The sequence below is a fragment of the Pyrus communis genome, chromosome 17, assembly GCF_963583255.1.
Source record: "Pyrus communis chromosome 17, drPyrComm1.1, whole genome shotgun sequence".
Lineage (NCBI taxonomy): Eukaryota > Viridiplantae > Streptophyta > Magnoliopsida > Rosales > Rosaceae > Pyrus > Pyrus communis.
This window is the reverse complement of record NC_084819.1, coordinates 11,285,971-11,306,115: the sequence shown is the minus strand read 5'-3', so window position 1 is coordinate 11,306,115 and position 20,145 is coordinate 11,285,971. Positions and strand designations below refer to the sequence as shown.

The window sequence follows — 20,145 nt, the reverse complement described above, 5'->3', positions numbered from 1 at the left end:
AGAATTAGGCACCTTGAGTTTTATTTCTATAACATTATTGCTACAGTTGTGTGCGTTTGATAGAAGAGAATTCTATTTATTAATAGTGTGTAGAATTATGAGAGAGACGGGCCATACGGCTCACTTCCAACAACATCGATATTGTCCCTAACTTGGTAATTACCACCTGCACAATCCGTCAGGTGTGGGGTTTTATCACAAAAAACCTCGATGTTAGTTGGAGTGGGGTTAGATATTTAAATTATTCTTTTTTCATTGATACGGTCAATGTGGGACATTTCAACACTTCCAACAACATCGATATTGTCCCCAACTTGGTAATTACCACTTGCACAATCCGTTAGGTGTGGGTTTTTATCACAAAAGGCTTCGGTGTTAGTTGGAGCGGGGTTATGATATTTAAACTCTTATTTTCTCATTGATACGGTCGATGTGAGACATTTTAACATAGTGGAACCCATCTATTTTTTCTACTATTTTATAATCCCCAACCTTTGCTCCCATAAAACTAATTTTGTGTTCTACTACAGGAGTTTGATTCTTATAAAATTAGAATCAAACCCAATTTTTCTGCCCATTGTGAAAGAGCTTAGGGGTGACAGAAATAATATTACTTAATAAAGATTCATGCTTAATTAGGTTCGGAGATTATTCATGACCCCAATTTTCAATAAACAAGACTTTCAAACTATAACTACTTTAAAATAATGAAGAGTTGTTAGTTCTTCTCAGTTTTCAATTCCCATGTTTCCAATTTGGTCTTGGAATTAAGGCATATCATCCTTCACATATCCACAGCTCTAAACAGCTGGCTTGCACAAGCAATTGGGACACACTTGGATTTGTCAAAGCTTTAATGTTTCAAGTTTTCTTCAATGGTTTTAGAGCCCATTGGATGTTATAAATTCACCAACTTGTTGATCCCCAATTGTTACTTGGAACTTTCTTGTCCTTTCTTTGACCTAGGACTCTTGCTTGGTCAAAGCAACTGATCAATGCAACTGATATATAATGACCGATAAGACATAGATTGATTAGGCTATGGATGCATTTTCAACCATCACATGTGCTAAGTCTTTTGCTTAGGGTTTACGGGACACAGATGGCTGGTAATTAGCTAACTAGTTAGGTCCTTTCTTCCATGGGGTCCGCCACCCCCCCCAAATTGCACCAATTATGGGCAAACCGCTTTGTACTTGCACTTATTTGTATGCTCAAACTATAGGCCTTCTAGCTTTGTCAAGTCAGTGCAGTTATTAAGGAGTAATGCATTTGATTTAGAAAGTTCCTTCTGCATGATGAATCGTAGTGTTATTGGAGAAATTCATGGGTGCGGAAGTCTAGGTCACGTTGTTTTCTGATCACACACTCAAAGTGCTCAATCCACCACCACCCCGCCCTCTTGTCCACCTACGTTCTTTTGTCTAATGCCCTTAACAAGTGTTCGGACACAAAATTCTCTCGTGTTTGCTACAATCGGTCATTCCAATTATCAAACTTATAGATCTCAGTATTGTTATTTATTATCACTATATTCTCGTGTTAGGATGAAGTGTATGTTTGCTTTGAGCATTCTAATTTTTTTAAAAGTAACAACATTGAGTGAATTCTTAGGTGTGAACACCCAAAGACCACGTGGTCGTCTTACTGCACACACAAAGCCTCTCATCTTCCTTGTGTCTGGTGCCTTGTATGAATAACCAAACAAAAAATTATCTTGTGCTAATGCTACAGTCAGTTCATACGCAGGCGTGCGATTCCTTATTATTGAATCACACTTATTATTGAAGCAAGCAAGACCCACAGTATATCGAAAGGTAGGATTCACCCAACGCACACATGGGCAACCAACTTAGTCCACAATAAAAGCTTATAAAAATGCAAAAAAAAAAACAAAGAAGATAGCCTTCCCATTATATCAAAGCGTTGTCAAGTGTCCTTGCAGTGTGCATGGCATGAGTTGATATAAATTAAAGAATGGTGCATTCATTTCTTTAATTCTATCATGTCAAACGTAAGTGGAAATCAAGGTTTCCTGTTTATATATATCATAAAAATAGGTTATAATTTTGTTCATTTTCTCGAACAGAAAGAGGTAAAAGCAAAAGATCGATCTGGAAAAGCAAAGGGAAAGTCGCACTCATTGCTCAAAAGTTGCACTAGAGACTAAGGCTTCGGTTGTTGTTTTAACTTTAAGACTTCTCTGAAGGGGAGAGAGGGTATTTAGTATGTACTTGTCCACAACAACTTGATGTATCATAGGCTAGCCATCCATTCATCCGATTAGGTTTTTATTTTTTATACGTAAATTGGTTTGTTGCTTGTACAATGATCAAAATGAGATAAGGAAGTGGGGGTGGAGGTGGGGATCTTTGTCTGTAAATTACATCATTTCTCCAACTGCTAAGGAAACAAAATAATGCCTTTGCTTAACTAACTTGCATTTTGCATTATGATTGTTTTATTGTCACTATCATTGTATTAGTATTACTGTAACTCGAGTTTAGTGATTTTTTTTTTCTCAATATAAAAAAATTTCAAATTTGAATCCGTTGATCAGAAAAGAAATGATGAAAAAAAATATTCAATTAGTATTAAACATGTATAATGTGTAAGTTTTATGGAAAAACTCACAGAGACATTTCAATATTTCTCTGACCAACATCGTGTGTAATTCACCAACACCAGAAATCGAACTCAAGACCAACGTGTGAAATACAAGCCTGAAATTCTCTCCAACCACTGAAACGCCCCGTGATGGTTAATTCACAAAGCTTCATTCAGCCCATACCTTCTTGCGTTATTTCTAAGCATGCGGGAGATGAAAACTTGACAAAAATGAAAGACTTTGATCTTAAAATATGTCCATCAGATCACACATTACACAAATTGATCACTAATTAAAAATGAATGTACATTATACTATATCTAATACCTATAACTAAACAAGCCATTTATTTGATCCAATAAAACTTGAATAATTAATTAGCAAGTTTATACAACCAAGACATAAACTGCATATATAATTCCTGGTATATATCCAAACAGCGTCAGCAATACGGCGATCCAAAACTCCACCTGCAATATCCCAAAATAAAAACGACATGATAAAACTATTTTGTACTATCTTTAGCGTCACGTGATGATAGAAATAAAATTATATGCAATGAATTCTAGTCATGTGACTAGAATATAACCACATAACTTTTATAAACAAAAGTTGTTTTTCCTCGTAACTTTTGAAACTAACTCATTTAAATTACCAAATGAAAATAGATACATAATTGTAAACACCTGATGATAATTTTTTTTTTCTTGTCTCAAATGTGTGCATCACAAATTCAAATTTCGGTTAGATAGATTACCATGCATCACAAATTCTAACTTCGGTTAGATATCGCTAGTTGAGATTGTAACTGTAAAAGAACTCGATCTCAATACAAATGGTAAGAATGATGTGACTTACCCCGCAGCCATAGCGAATGAAGACACCAACTGGTGGAAGAAAAATGGCACACAAGACTTCTAGGAATGTCTCGGATCCCATCTTATTAATTCACTGAATTATTATTGCTTTTTTGTTTGTGGCGGATGGTTTGTATTGGGAGAGATGATGAGATGAACATGCAAAGTTAGTTGTGGAAAACCGCAGGAACAAAGGCTACGTTTACTTGGCCAGAAGTACACCTGTCTTTAATACACGTGTCCTTCATTCCACCACACAATGCTTTGGTGGGTTTTTCATTTAGGATTATGGGCTTGGTGCTCTGATGATGCTTTCAGGTAATAGCTGCCCAGACAATTTTATTTTTACGAGTGTATATTAATTTATATTTGAGTTTGGAACACAATGAGTTAAAAATAAATGCCCTACTTATTAATGCAGTTCACTACTTGCTAGATGACTAAACATTAGCAGATTCTAAATGATTTTTTTTTTGTTTTTTTTGTTTTTTTTGTTTTTTTTGCTGCAGCCTTGTAAAGTAGAAGATGTATGGATGAAGTGGAAGAGTGCATTGGGTGTTGTGCGACCGTCGTATGCTATTAAAGCTCAAGGGACAATTATAAAGGACGACAGTAAGGCCATCAATGCTTTATGACACAGAATGGTGGACAATCAAACATCCACACGTGCAAAAGTTAATGTAGCGGAGATGATAATGCTTTGTTGGATGTGTAGGCACGCGAGAAATGACAAGATTAAGAATGATGATATTAAACGGTGGAGCGTTGACGTCCGTTGAGCCCCATCGTCTTCATAGGTAGCTGTCTGGGCTAGATTTGCTTCGACAGCCTCTAATGCTTCATGGGTTCCACCACTTGCTTGGTTCTTCTTCTTTTTTTGGTAAATTGGGTATGCATTGCCAGGGCAAAACGGTAGAGGAAACACCAAAAGCCCAGAAAGAGGCTAACAAACATACACAACAGCAACTTACAAGCAAATAAGGTGCATAAGAGAATAAGACGATCCACCTTGTGCAAGAATGTCACCCCACAAACATTCGAAAACACTAATGAGAAAGAGGACAAGGCAATCCATCATTGTTGAGAATGTGCACCAATGAAGACAGGGGTCTACAGGACCCATGTGCCAACGCTCATCTTAAGATTCTTAAATGACGCCAATATATCCCTTGCTATATTAACTGATTTATCCAAGACCAACAACAAACTTGAAAGGATTCTCCCAAATGAATAATTTTCTTCGGTGTAGGAAATGCCTCCCAACTGCCATGATGAATGAACTGCTTTTCAACATAAAATGGTTTCCTTTGAATCTGATTCCACTAGCTTGGCTTTGTCCACTGGTGGAGCTAAGTTTTGGAGAAAAAGGTCCATTTGCCTATGCATTTGGATACTAGTGGAGTTGCTCTAATTGATTACACCTTTCAACAAATTGGAGGTGCACAACACAACGATTTGATAAGAATCTTGAAAACCCGTATTTTAATATTCATTTTAAATATGGATTTTTAAGAGAATTGTATTGGCACTCCAAAAAGTCAATGTGTACTATTTATAAGTATACTTTTATTGGATTTTAAATATAGAAAGTTTGGAGTGCACAATGACTTCTTTGGAATGCCAATAACTACACATATTTTTAAAATACGGGCTTTCACGACAATATGCACAAGCCCAGATTGTTTAAAGTTTGAGAGAACATAACACAACACGAATTTTGATGAGCTAAGCCAAGCACGACACGAGAATGTGAAATAGCAAGGACGAAGATTTTGAAAAAACGAGCAAACACAAACTTGACGACACATTTTTTTTTAAAGTAATTGGATAATCGAACCATCCCTTTAAGGCATGACACACTCGTATAATATTCAGTCTTGTGATATGTTGGGCTTTAGGTTTAAAATAAAACTTCTATGAGAAAGGAATGAGAGCTTTTATTTATGTAGATCAAACCTTGGCCTCGAAAAGGGTCACCTTTCTTCCATCCTTGCGTAGCTCGATATCAACTATTTTTCCTACTATCTTTTACCCTCATCTAATTCCAACCACCCAAACCCAAGCGAAACCCATGAGTTTTACCCCAAGGTTGAGTAATATTATTGCTGCTGGAGAACCACTACAATATACCGTGATTGTTGAAGAACCTCTCAATTGTTGAAGTATAAGCTATGTAGCTACAGAAAGATCAAAGAAATGATGGCAGGAAGTTTAAGTTTTGTTCTTAGGATTGCAGCATTTGTTCTAAGTTTAAGCTTGTAAAAATTTGTAATGGATGGTCACGATTATGAAATCTAGAGGCTGTAATCTGAATTTTACTGTGTACAGCACACTAATAAGTTATTTGCACAATGCTGGAAAGCTTGATGAAGCTCATGAAGTAATAAGTGATAACACATATGATGAAGAAGTGGCAGTATACCCAGCTACTTTCAAAGTTCAATGGATATAAGAGTTGTTAAAGTGGTAAATTCTTTTATTTGCAATATTTACTTGCAATCTCATAAGAAGAAATTAATTGATTCAACTCAGTTAACAATATGTAGCTCCAAGGTATCTTAGTTATGCTATGTAGTGAACTTTTAATCTAAACCATTTAACAAACCATTTAACACATCTCAACAGGTGACAAATAGTTAGGGATGAAAAGTTGGTGGAAATAAGATGGTTCAAGAGGAAAAAATGGTTGCAAATAGTTGAGGATGAAAATTTGGAGGAAAGAAGTTGATCACAAAAAAAAAAAAAAAAAAAGGTCACCCAAACAAATTTTATCTTCTTCCAATGCAAATCTCAACAAGGTTCTGATAATAACCTATAAAAATCAATCAAAGCCATAAATCAAGTCCATAAAAATCCTTAAAAAGCCATATAGAAATCCTTAAAAATCCATATGAATTTTGTAGGAGTTTTCAAATCCTATCAAATCTATTACTTTTAAAATCTTTTAAAATCCTCCTAAATCCTAGATTGACAACCGCACTAAATACATTATTTTTGTGATAAGAAAATATTAATGGATAAACTATTTCAATAAAATTAGGGATATTAAAATTGAAATTTATTTTTAAAATAAAAGAAAAAAAAATCAAATTAATTCCTACATCAACTAGAAACATATTTCATCGCTACAAGACCCTTGCCAAACTTGAGTGAACGTGATCAATTACAAAACCTTGCATATTAGTTTCTATATCAAGATACATACTACATAAATGGCTTAGCTGGGGGTATGTTAGGAATCCAAAAAAAATATGAAAACTAATACAAAAACTTAATTTGGTAAGTTGTTTAGTTGGGTCCTAATCACTGGGTTCTATTCGGATAAAAATAATATGATGGATTATAGGCTAGAAAAAATAAGTTTGGAGGAGGAAGTTAAATTTTCAAAAAACCTTTAAGTATGAAAGTTGAAATTTCACAATGCTTAAGGGTAATGAAGTGAGAATTACCGTATAATTAAATTACGTACCCTTGCCAAATTGGGATGAGTTGGGACGAAAATTTTGTCACAACGAGCTAACAAAAATATGGTGTGACCCAATCTAGGTTAAGTTGGGGCTTGTTTGTCAAGAAAAATGGGTTGGGACAACACGATCCGAGCATGGCTTGTAGCCCATTTAGTCTCATTGTACATGGTTCGGGCTGGCTCATTGTACACTTTTACAATTAATGCTATTTCAGGATCAAGAGCAAGTTGCCAAGGCTTCAATGAAGAAGAATCATTGCATCGAGAGCAAGTTGCCAAGGCTTCAATGAAGAAGAATCATTTGAAGAGTCTCTAATCTCTCTTCACCCATATGTGAAAGTTGTGAGGAGATTGTTGTCTTTGGTTGTGGGGCAAATTATGGAGGCTATATAACTTGTGGAGGGAATCAAGGTTAGCTATTGAAGGTTGCGGCTCATTCTTATTTCACTTGACTTTGCTTGACAAAAGTAGATACAGATGTGGCAAACTGTTTGGTTATATATCCTAATCATTGAAGGCTTAAATGTACTTTTATTGAGTTTTAAATATAGAAAGTTTGGTGTACACAATGACTTCTTTGAAGTGCCAAGCATGACACGAGAATGTGGGATAGCAAGGATGAAAATTTTGGCAAAACGAAGAAATGATGGTTGGAAGTTTAAGTTGTGTAGCTACAAAAAATCGAAGAAATGATCGCTGAAAGTTTAAGTTTTGTTCTTAGGATTGCATGATTTGTTCTAAGGTTAAGCTTGTAAAAGTTTGTAATGGATGGTCATGATTACGAAATACAAAGGTTGTAATTCAATTTTCACTGTGTACAACACCCTAGTAAGTTATTTGCACAATGCTAGAAAGCTTGCTGAAGCTCATGAAGTGATAAGTAATAGCACATATGATGGAGAAAGGGCATTATACCCATATACTTTCAAAGTTCAAGGGATATAGAAGATTTTAAAGTGGTAAGTTCTTTTATTTGCAATCTCATAAGAAAAAATTAATTGGTTCGGCTAAGTTAACAACATGTAGCTCCAAGGTATCTTAGTTATGCAATGTATTGAACTTTTAATCTAAACCATTTAACACATCTCAACAGGTGATAAATAGGTAGGGATAAAAAGTTGGAGGAAAAATGATGGTTGAAGAGTAAAAAATGGTTGCGGATAGTTGGGGATGAAAAGTTGGAGGAAAGAAGTAGATCACAAAAACAAAAAAAAAAAAAAAAAAAAAAAAAAATCAACCAAACAAGTTGATACTCTTCTGATGTAAAATCTCAACAGAGTTCTGATAGTAACCTATAAAAATCAATCAAAATCATAAATCAAAATCATAAATCATTGTATATGGTTCGGGCTGGTCCGTTATACACTTTTACAAATTTATGCTATTTTAAGATCATTTACTTTGAAGAGGTTCGATCTGTCTTCAGGGCGATCAGGGTGAACATTGCATTAAAAGCAAGTTATGAAGGCTCCAATTCTTTCAAGAGTCTCTATACTCTCTTCAAGTTGAACTCGTGTGCGAAAGTTATGAGGATAATGTTACCTTTGGGTGTGGGGCAAAGTATGGAGGTTATGGAACCCATGGAGTGAATCAAGGTTAGCCATTGAAGGTTGTGGCCCATTCCTATTTCAGTTGACTTTGCTTGACAAAAGTAGATACGAATGTGGCAAACTACTTGGCTACATATCATGATCATAGAAGGCTTACATGCACTTTTATTGGGTTTTAAATAGAGAAAGTTTGGTGTGCACAATGACTTCTTTGAAGTGACAAGCACGACACAAGAATGTGGGATGGTGAGGAAGAAAATTTTGGCAAAACGAAGAAATGATGGTTGGAAGTTTAAGTTGTGTAACTACAAAAAATCGAAGAAATGATCACTGAAAGTTTAAGTTTTGCTCTTAGGATTGCATGATTTGTTCTAAATTTAAGCTTGTAAAAGTTTATAATGGATGGTCAAGATTATGAAATATAGAGGTTGTAATTCAATTTTCACTATGTGCAACACCCTAGTAAGTTATTTGCACAAGGCTTGAAAGCTTGCTGAAGCTCATGAAGTGATAAGTAATAGCACATATGATAGAGAAAGGGCAGTATACCTATCTACTTTCAAAGTTCAAGGGATATAGGAGATGTTAAAGTGGTAAATTCTTGTATTTGCAATATTTACTTGCAATCTCATGAGAAAAAAATTAATTGGTTAAACTCAGTTAGCAATATGTAGCTCCAAGGTATCTTAGTTATGTAATGTATTGAACTTTTAATCTGAACCATTTAACACATCTCAACAGGTGACAAATAGGTAGGGATAAAAAGTTGGAGGAAAAAAGATGGTTGAAGAGGAAAAAATGGTTGTGAATAGTTGGGGATGAAAAGTTGGAAGAAAGAAGTTGATCATAAAAAAAAAAAAAAAATAAAAAAATAAAAAAGTCACACAAACTAGTTGATCTTCTTCTGATGTAAAATCTCAACAGGTTTTTATAGTAACCCATAAAAATCAATCAAAATCATAAATCAAGTCCATAAATCATTGTACATGGTTTGGGCTGCCTTGTTGTACACTTTTACAAGTATATGCAATTTCAGGATCATCTACTCAATTCGTCGTCAGGTCTATCAAGAAGAACAATGCATCGAGAGCAAGTTGCGAAGCCTCGAATGAAGAAGAATTCTTTCAAGAGTCTTTATACTCTCTTCAAGTTGAACTCGAGTGTGAAAGTTGCGAGGAGAATGTTGCCTTTGGTTGTGAGGCAAAGTATGGAGGCTAAGGAAGCCGTGGAGAGAATCAAGGTTAGCTATTAAAAGTTGTGGCTCATCCCTATTTCACTTGACTTTGCTTGACAAGAGTAGATGCAGATGTGGTAAACTACTAGGTTACATATCCTAATCATCGAAGGCTTAAAATGGAGTTTGGATTTGAAGGTAAAAGCATAAAAAAGACATGAGTGATTTATGGAAGCTTAGAACTCAAAAAGAATCAATTGGAAAAATAGGGTCAAATCTATAGAAATTAAAGATGCGAAGTGTTATTGGCACTCCAAAAATCTCATTCTACACTCATCACAAGTGTATTTTTCTTTTTAAATATAGAAAGTTTGGAGTGTAGAATGAGAATTTTGAGTGCCAATAACAATTCTCTTAAAGATAAGCTACTAAGAAATCTCATTGTTGAATACAGAAGGTTTCACCTAGAGATTTATGTATTTGAAAAGTCGAAGATGTTCGGTGATGCAAAGAGTCACCCCTTATAAAATGTTCACAAGCAACATGACATGTTTCATCATTGCTAATATGTGTCATGATTCTCAAGGATGCATGTCTGAATCTGGAACTTCAAAAATTCGACGGTTATGAAGCCAAGACGCCATTGTAAGAAGAATTAAAACAGTACGTATTTTGACTTACTCTGAAAGGCATAGTCTTTGGATAATATCCATCCTCAAGGGGAACAAGTCTTTTCAGTACATAGTTAGGGGCAATTATGGGACCATAATTTTCAAGGGCGAGAGTAAGGCGAAGCGAAATACGAATACCTCAGAAGTCTGGTCACAGACTTGACAGCCTCTGCAATGGAGCTGAATAAACGGAGCATTGATGCCACTATCATTCTGCTCCAGAATCAGTGGGCGAAGTCCTATGACTTCGCTGAGATTGACCATGGTTGTTCTACAATATACGAAAACCTAATCCAGCAAGGTATCAATAAGTTTCCTTTAATCTTGGAGTCCTTACAATCTAAGTATTGATGTGCACCGCAAGTAGTTACACTCCTAAGAGAACGCAATATCTACTTCCTATATATTCTCTGGGATTCTCCAGGTTTAATAAGGAGTCTCTATCTTAAAAGGTCTCATCCTCGATTGGTATATGCACCCTTTTAGAGTATCTGGTAACACAATTATTGCATAATTATTCTTTTGGCCACTACTTGAGTCATATATTGCTTACTAACTTGATCGTCCGACAACTTTTGACCGGCACATCCACAACCCCCCTCCATCTTTGGCTAATTCACAGATTTTTGTTCTTTTACAAGTTACTCGCATTTGTACATCTTCATCCTTCACGCCTGTGCACGAATTTGGTTCCAACATAGATGATATTATGTACCACCCGAACAAGTCTCTGTTGATTTGATAGCCCACCCCTACCCCCCTCCTCTTTCGTGTCTAGTGGGACTAATAATTTATAATTACTCAATTTTATATCCGATATTAGGAATGAATAGGTGTTCTTATTATATTTAATTTTTTTTAACAAGCAATATTATTTATATTAAGGGTAAGAGAGTGAGTTAAGCCTCATAATAGGCGAGCCATAATAATGTGGTTCAAAACCACATTTGGCAAGAATCGAACCTAATATCTCTCACTCACAAATGAAGGAGAATACCACTAGATTGTATTATTACGGGTGTTTATATTTCAATTTTAATTCTTAATATCTGACCGAGTGACCATAAATCATTAATCCCTAGCCGCCGGGTGACCAAGACAACAAGGCCAAATAAATCCAATAATTGTATGTACTAATTTATGCAATGGAAACCCTAGCTAGCTAGGAAAAAAACACCACTCAGTTTGTCATTTCTCATGTTTTTTCTATTGGAATTGGCGGAAGAAATTTTAATGTGTAATCCAATTTTGGCCCAAATGGATTTGGTAAAGTCTAGACATGCGATTTTATTGGCGATTCTAATACCCTAATTTGTACAGCCTAGGAAACGTTACAGCGGCACCTCCCAAAAATCATGCAAATTAATCGATCACTTACCATTTTACCTTCAAGTTTAACGTTTAACGTAATCATAGGACTAACTTAAAGCTTCTGAGTTTTTAAATAACTTTGTGAGTCAACTTTGCACTCTCAGAAAGCAAAACAATGGTCGAACGCTGCCTAATTGCAGCTTCTCTGGCAGCGTTGGTGTGCCATCCAAGCTCCACCATCAAGTGTTTCAAACCCAGGCCAAAACCCACATCCCCACAACAAGAACAACCAAAAGGCAACCCTTCTCCTCCGCCGCAAGGGGCGAAACAACGTGACGTGATTGCCAAGGAAGTGCCCTCAAAATCCAAGGTAAAACCATGCCCGAAGGGAGGTTCTTCTTCGTCTCCAAGTCAGTCGAAAGAGAGCACGAAGAAAACAGTCGCGACACGGATGAATGCGGTCTCGGAGCTTGTCAGCGGAGACCCTTGGATCGGCGTCGTGGAGGATATTTTCGGGTGTAGTTGGGCGGGTGAAATAGGCCTCAAAATTGAGAGGGTGTTGAGGGTGAATCATAGTTTGGATGTTCTTCATAGGTTTGAAGAGTATAGGAAAGTGGTGAAATCCAGGTATGAAAAGGGTCGGATTCTCAAGAGGATGGAGAGGTTGGTGGTTGATGGGAATGAGCTACTGCAATTCCATGGTGGCACCATTACATGTTCGCTAGGGATCAATGGATTCTCAAGTATTTGTCGTCGAAAATGCTGCCAAGTTTGCAGATTAATAGCCGGTGAGTTTTCCGGTGAAGGGCTGATGTCGTTGTTCGACGACAGTTGGAAGGCGCATGATAAGATGAGAAAGGAATGTGCAGGGAAAGGAGTGTGTGCAAGTGCAAGGAAGGCTATTGTGATGTGCAGAGTGATTGCAGGGCACATTGCTCATTACTATGCACATGGACATGGAAGGTGGTCATTCATGGATAACGAAGAGGGCGAATTTGATTCTGTCGACTGGACTGCGGATCAATTTAGGGAATCGAAAGAACTCGTTGTTTTGAATTCGGAGGCAGTGCTTCCATGCTTTGTGATCATATATAATGTCAAAAATAAAAATCTTCCATGATTCGAAAGATTACTGGTTTTGTCATGTCTTTCTTGTGACTGAAAATGCATATTTCCACAAGCAAAGTCAGATTTATAACACTGCATCTTTCTTGATCTCCGAATTTACAAGTGTCATACAACGAAGATAAAACATCCATGGCATAAAAAATGGGAGGCAATGATTGCTCCTTGCTGTTGTGACCAGTACTAGCCTCGAATGTTCAATGCCAAAGCTGTCTCAGCTGCTCATCCGCCAACCAACGTTGTCAAATGACTCAAACCAACCAGTCGCCCAAGGGATCAACCATGTCTTGATGAAATAAGGGGATATCGTTTGGTCCTGCAGAAACAACATCGCGAGTTAAATGATCGCGAAGGAATAGAATAGAGGCCAAGGGAAGAATACTAGTATAATGCATTGAAAAGCTGGTTCAATATAATTAAAAGAGAAAAGCTTACCCTGAATCTGATTCATTGCAACTTCAAACAATGAGACTTGTTCATACTCATAATTACACTGAAAATAGTGTTCTCGAAACATGGCTACAACCGTCTAAACTCTGAAGCAACCAGTCTCGAGGAACTGATAAAAAATTCAAAAAAAAAACTTTGGTCAATGCCAGAGTTCAGAAGAAGTGATAGGGATGAACAATTCCGTCCTTTTGGAAGAGTGACTGACTTGACTTGAATAGTTTTCTTAATAACAATGAACTAATCATTAGGGGATTTTTTTTTAACTAAAGGGACGCTAAACAGACAATAAAAGGGTACTGGAAGGGAGTAATCATGTAAATAGTGGAGAAGATCACCTGAAACAATTACAAGCCCAAGTTTCTTGAAGTGAGTTTATCCCCATGCAAGGTAATCTTCCAGCAATCAACTTGAAATATAGAAACAGAAAATTTTTTGGGCACCACTGCAAACAAGCCCAATATCCGTTATTCATTCACAGAACGAGAGGAGAATAAATCATCTACAGCATGCACACATACATGTTTACTTTCAGGGCAAAGTTTTATCAACACGAGTTGTACCAAGAACATCTGAATAATTGAAGGTTTGAATAAGCAGCTCAATTACCTCTGAATTTATCATCCTGTGTAATTATGCCAGACGTTTCTGCTGTTTCATGAATCATCATACCCCTCACTCCAGTGTATGAAGTTACTTTACACTCGACCACTGCCAGTAAATAGACAGGGAACTACAGTAAGTACTGGCAGAGAGAAAAGGGAAGGGGAAGGCGTGTTTGACACTGCCAAGCACTGTGCACGAATCAGTTCAGATAGTTCAAATAGTACGTGCATTTCAACAAGGCAACGGAATAAGTTCATAATTTGATAATGAACAATGTATCCTCGAGCCATTTATATAAGAGAAAAAAAAATGAAATAACTTCATAAAGCCCTAAATAATTCCAAGATTGATTGACAAAAAAAAAAAAAAAAAAAAAAAAAAAAAAAAAAAAAAAAAAGTTCCCAAATTTAGGATGTTTGAACATGTTGGAATTACAAGAAGCCATGGAGGGAGAGGGAAGAAGGAGAGGGAGTAGAGCTCCAATATGTTTTTTGTATTGATTTCTTTCCTGTAAAACTGATCTTTTCTTTACATCCAGATTCCAGAGCATGAGCTTATACATAAGTTTCCACTAAAACAAATTGCCAGCTGGCAATAACTAATCACTCCCTAATACTCATATTTAATATGCTAATACATCACTAATTGTGATCAAGATACAGGTTCAGACAACGTCGTGTCAAATGGTGTTCGGGCGAGCTGACTGGTTGATATTTTCGGCGGCGTTACGATTTCTGTTGAAAAAGTACGGAAAAAGGAAGACGTCGACAGAGAGCTTGAGCGGCGAACTCCAGATGTTGGGATTGGATTTGGATCCTCAGCTTAGCATTCTGAGCCTACTGAGCAAATCACATGGACCGTTGGATTTTGATCCAACGATTACAAACAGGAGCCCTTCTAAAGTTATAATAATTGTAGCCGTTGGATTGCCCATGTGATTTGCTGAGTAGGCTCAGGACAGGATCCAAATCCGTTGGGACCAAAATTACAAAAAGAATTATTATTTCCACTCCACATATTAAAGGCTTCTTTTAGGGAATTTTACCAAAATATTACCCAGTGTTTTAAAAAACTCGTCTCAGAGCGAGCCCAGGCAATCCTAGAAGCTAGACGGTTAGGTTTTCGTGCGTAGGGCGGTGTTGGGCCACGCCTTTAAACTTGGGCCTTTTTTTCTTCAAAATCTATGTCTATTTTTAAAATGCACGAGACTTTTAGTTTCAATGAACAAGAAAGAGGGAGTTTCTCTCTCCAAATCCTGCATGACAAAGTCTAACTTTTTTCTATTTTTTAAATTGTTGCTCATTCAGATTTTGGCACCTAGCATTTTGATTAGCAAAGTTTTATTTCTCTTCCAATTCCCTATAACTACTCCACTCAACCTTTATTTTCCTTTAAATTCTCTATAATCATTGCTCGTCTAAGCCTTTATTTCCTTTTAAAATTCCCTATAATTGCTTCAATCAATCTTTATTTCATTTTAGAGTCCCTATAATAGTGACAACCTTTATTTTCCTTGAAATTCCCTATAATTGTGGTCACTCGCCCTTATTTCTCTTGAAGTTCTCTATAATTGCTTACAATAAAATAAATAATTATAACATTTAAGACTTTTTGACATAGTTTCTAAGTACAACTAGACTTAGTAATGAAAAAGATGATATTAACCTTGATTTAGTTAGAATTATATTTGTTTTACAAAGTATTATATTTTATAAATATAATTATATATATGGTATATATTAAAATTTTAGGTACCGTGAGGCTTCGCTTCATGCCTAAGGAGAGTTATCTATAGGACGCCTTTGCCTTTTTATACATTAATATTACCTGAACTTGAATGCATGTGCGCCAATACTACTTGAATTTTTATTTTTTATTTTTTACTACCTGAACTCTCTTAGATGCGGGAATTGACCACCTACCATTAATTTTCATTAATTTTTCTGTTAAAACATCTCAACTGTAAGGATATTTTCATCAATTAACTTCTTAGGGCTAGCTAGAATAAAGTAGCTCCAAAATAAAACTGCACAAGTCAATATGGCGACAAAATTTGGAGTTTGTACAGCCCAAGTTCAGCAATTCCCTCCATGAAAGTTTGAAAAATTAATATTTTAATAAAGTAAGGTGAACTATACACCCATCTGTTGACCTACAAAAAAGCAAATCTTGAAAACTCACTGTAAAATAAAGACTAGATTTTTGCATAATTTCTACGCATAATATTTGTAATTCCATGAAGCTTAAAACTAATTTAAAACACACAAATTAAACTTGTGCTTCATCAATTATGACATATAGTTTCTAGGAAATCAGGGCATATACCAAAATACCAAAATAAGCTTTAATAAGCTTAGAATTCATGTTTGCAATATCTACAATGGGCACTTAAATCCAAGTCTCAAAACACAAGAGCATTTCATATATGGACATGCTCATATTAAACCCCAAATCTATTACATCAAGCACTTAAATCCTCTAGGATTTCCAAACCTTTCTCATCTTGGCAGAAGATACTTGAGCCTACATTTCTTGGTTGTTTGGTTTGTCTTAGAACAAATGGGTTCATCGGGTTGTGATTCCATTGGCATGCTAGAGCTTGGTTGAGTTGTTTTATTTTCGGAGTATGGTTGGCCTCTTGGGTGCACTTGTAAAGCATGGTTAGCTTCTTGGTGCACTATCAGTTAAATTTGCATCATTATTGCTTGAATTCTCATGGGAGTGTTCGTACGACAAGTCAATACATATGTAAACAATGATGGATAATCTAAGTCCCAAAATTTAACAAAGTCACTAATTAACTTAAGCAGTCCACAAGATGCAGATTAAAATAAATCATTGTTTTCTTAAATTACCTGATACTACTGTTGGCATCTTTTTTATGACACAATATGTTGGGTCCTTCCTCCCTACAAACTTTGCATTTTATTTTGACATTGACTGATCTTGAAAGCTTCGTTCTTATAGGTGTCGCTGGTTTCTCATCTGGTTCCATTCCCCTTACTTTCTTAGGTCTACTTGGTTGTTTACAGTAAGTTGGTGTTGATGCGAGATTTACTTGACACTCAAATTAAACCCTCGTTTGACAATTGTAGTAGAATGGATAAGTGAGGGATCGTTCTAGACCGGGGATTAGGAGGGCTTGCTAAAACCTTCTAAATTGACTTAAAAACATAAAAACTAAATTAAAATACTCTTAACAAGACTACTATGACTCAGAATGGCTTTGAAAAACTCAAATTGTCTAAAACAATCAAATTGACTCAAATAGAAGCTAGAACTTGATTTAGACGAATTTGCAAGTGTTTATGACTCCAAAAGCTTAAAGATACAAAAATAAAACAAATACGAATGATTAAGACTCAACGAAATATGGGGGAAATGTGTTTGGACGATATTAAATTAAAAAGACAGAATATAATTAAAGGCAAAATGTAAATATGAATGTGATGAAAATATGGATGATGGAATAGCCAAGGGGTTCTTCTCCACACATGTTACACTTGCATACAAAATTGATTCTCAGTTGGTCTTTCGATAAGTTGTGAAACTCAATGCTCCAAGTTAATTAGATCCGCTTAGATTAACTTTCAGATTTCCCTAAATTCGTTGGATTGAATGGAATACGCATTACAACCAAATTATTCTTAATCAAAGTCCCTAACTATGGAATACGCATGATAGAGACATTCAACAAAGATCATTAAGTTCAACGGAAATCATAAACATCGACGAGGCATTCGTTACTATGGAATACGCATGAAACTTATGCCAAGAATTCGTTTAACGCGATTGTTTATAAGCAACCTCCACTACTTGTGAATATAAGTTCATAACGATTAGGTGAAATTCACTTATATTCTAGCGTCATATTTATGCATGAAAATTAAGCTTGCAATCTCAATGAACATACATAAATAAGTTATCAATCAAACAGTTAAACGAATTTAATCCACAACTTATGAAATTCCAACCAAACGTAATCAATTCAAATTGCAAATATAAACATAGTTTCGAATCACCCCCTAGCTAAAGGGGGTTTAGTTCCTCATAACTTTGAAATCAAAGAAACACCTAAACATTCCAACAACTCAAACTTGAATTGTATGAACGTTTAGGCACTCTTATCTTCCATTCTCATACGTACAAAACAAAGAGAATTAAATTTAAACTTTGAAATCAAAGAAACACCTAAACATTCCAACAACTCAAACTTGAATTGTATGAACGTTTAAGCACTCTTTTCTTCCTCGTTGTTGTAGCACAAGGTCTAAGGTGAGCTTTGGGGATTATGTGAAGTGTTTTGGAGGGATGGGAAGTGGTTGGATATTGGCTGCAATGGAGGAGAAAAACTGCACAGAAATGGAAGGGATTTGCGGCACAAGGGTTGTGTTTGTGTTGTGTGAAGTGTTGTGAATGGAAATATGAGATATGCATGAATGAATGAATGCTAGGGTATTTATAGGGGTAGTGGAGGGAACATATGGCTGTTTGTTTAAGCATTTGTGTGGAGGAATGATGGAAAAACAGCTAGGACACATGTGAAAACTGGAATTGCACAAGGGGAGCAAAGGGAACCCACGGCATTGAGTGTTTGTTTGATGATGATGCATGTGATGGGTGGGAACAAAGGGGGAAACATGGCACAAGGGGGCTTGAATGAATGATTGAATGTGCATGTGGATTTAAAGAATGAGTGGTGGTGTAATGATGAAGTGAATGCATGTGACTTGTGAATACAAAGAGAAGGGGAAAAACTGGAAATGCTCAAGGAGTGCACGGCATTGGGGGGGGGGGGGGGGGGGGGGAAGAAATGATGGCATGAAAGTGAAGGGATTAGTGGTGCATGTGCATGTGTTTTAGGTTGTGAAAGCATGTGGATTAGGTGGAAATAGGTGGATGTGCATGTGAGTTGAAATGCATATGTTTAAATGGTTGAAATGTGTAGATGATTATGAGTATGATAAGTGATAAGTGAATGATATGTTAAGTGATAAATGAATGATATGTGGTGAGTGATAAGTGAATGAAAGTGATAAGTGATAATAGGGCTAGTTTAAAGGGCTAGGGTTTAAGTACATAGAATGGGCCTAAAATAGGTTGGTTTGCATGGCATAATATGTTTGATTGGGCTAGAGGTTTTCCATGGCTCAAAGGATTTGTTTGATTGGGCTAGGCCCTTTGTTTGATGTCCCCAAAGAGCATACAAGGCCTTCAAATTCGTCCATCCTCTTGGCTCCATGGATAAGCTATCCAATCCATGCCCAAAAATGCTCCAAATGGCCTCAAAATGCACTTTCTTGCTCCCTAAGCCCTTAGAACCTGAAAACACACAAAAGAAGCATAAAGAACTAAAATAACTAAAGAAACATAACGTAAATGTACGAGAACAAGCCATTTAAGTCGCATGAATATGCTCCTATCAAATACCCCCACACTTAGCTTTTGCTAGTCCTCGAGCAAAACAGAATAAAAACAAATAAACAAAACGACACTAAACACGTAAAACACAACCTAAACCTTCCAACAACCGTCTTAGGGATTTCCAATGCACATGACACGTTAAAAATCATCATTCCCACAAATTTTAGTCATCTTCACACTTAAGTACATTCTTAATCATAGTCACCATATACTAGTTCACAATTAAGCATTTAAAACCATGTTTTGAATGTAGTAACATGCCTTAGAGAATTTGCTCAATTCCTTACAAGATATGCACTCGATTTTCACTCAGATTTTCTAACTACACACCCTAATCTAGTCATATGTGAGAAGATTGATGTAAACATGAAAACGAACACTCACATATATGTATCATAAAGAGAGCAATTTCTGGAGTTAATAAGCATGTTTAGGTATGATCTCATGAATGGAATGCTACTACTTAGAAGCGAGAACCAGTGACACCATAAGCTTATACCAAGTTCAAACTCCACAAATTGAAACACATAACAATCAAGATAGAAGTCAAAGGGTTGTAACGGGGCTAGGGTATTGGCTAACAATGAAAGGTGAAGGATAAACAAACATTCTTAAAGCAATAGTGAGCAAAGTATTGAATTAGGTACTTAGAATTCCCTTTAGAACTCAGAAGTCAACTTTGAACACCCAAGGGGAAGTCACAAAACTTAGGGCCATATTCAACTTTTTTGGGCCCTTTCTTCAACAATCACACTTGTGAGTCCATTCTCACTTATTTTCACTCTTTTTCTTTCTTTTCTTCTTCTTTTTCTCACATTTTTTTTTTTCCCGTGCCTCCTTTAAGACTTAGGCACATACATACACACAAAAAAAATCCCTTCCCCCACACTTATTTTCTGCAACATA

General features: G+C 36.1%; 2 protein-coding genes and 1 long non-coding RNA gene across 3 annotated transcripts; 1 reads left to right on the top strand and 2 right to left on the bottom strand.

The window, feature by feature from the left end:
- Positions 1–2,724: 2,724 nt before the first annotated feature.
- On the bottom strand, positions 2,725–3,629 carry LOC137721796 (salt stress-induced hydrophobic peptide ESI3-like). The gene is made up of 2 exons (XM_068460808.1): positions 3,467–3,629; positions 2,725–3,078 (listed from the first exon to the last, which is right to left on the bottom strand). Exons 1-2 carry the CDS (start codon positions 3,545–3,547, stop codon positions 2,995–2,997), a joined length of 165 nt encoding a protein of 54 aa, XP_068316909.1. The 5' UTR covers positions 3,548–3,629; the 3' UTR covers positions 2,725–2,994.
- An 8,183-nt stretch (positions 3,630–11,812) lies between these two features.
- LOC137721999 (uncharacterized) lies at positions 11,813–12,491 on the top strand. The gene is made up of 2 exons (XM_068461008.1): positions 11,813–12,353; positions 12,469–12,491. The coding sequence occupies exons 1-2, from the start codon at positions 11,813–11,815 to the stop codon at positions 12,489–12,491; spliced, it is 564 nt and encodes a 187-aa protein (XP_068317109.1).
- Positions 12,492–12,683: 192 nt separating this feature from the next.
- Positions 12,684–14,092, bottom strand: LOC137721718 (uncharacterized). The gene is made up of 4 exons (XR_011066706.1): positions 13,819–14,092; positions 13,548–13,654; positions 13,198–13,321; positions 12,684–13,078 (listed from the first exon to the last, which is right to left on the bottom strand). It is a non-coding gene; the product is annotated as an uncharacterized lncRNA (long non-coding RNA).
- Positions 14,093–20,145: the final 6,053 nt, after the last annotated feature.

What these genes read in the sequence shown, in the direction of transcription:
- LOC137721796 (XM_068460808.1), bottom strand. Translation starts at nt 3,547, where the DNA reads ATGGGATCCGAGACATTCCTAGAAGTCTTGTGTGCCATTTTTCTTCCA. An exon ending in TCATTCGCTATGGCTGCGGG is followed by an intron (nt 3,079 to 3,466) that starts GTAAGTCACATC and finishes GGGATATTGCAG; the next exon opens with GTGGAGTTTTGGATCGCCGT.
- LOC137721999 (XM_068461008.1), top strand. Translation starts at nt 11,813, where the DNA reads ATGGTCGAACGCTGCCTAATTGCAGCTTCTCTGGCAGCGTTGGTGTGC. An exon ending in CCATGGTGGCACCATTACAT is followed by an intron (nt 12,354 to 12,468) that starts GTTCGCTAGGGA and finishes GTTCGACGACAG; the next exon opens with TTGGAAGGCGCATGATAAGA.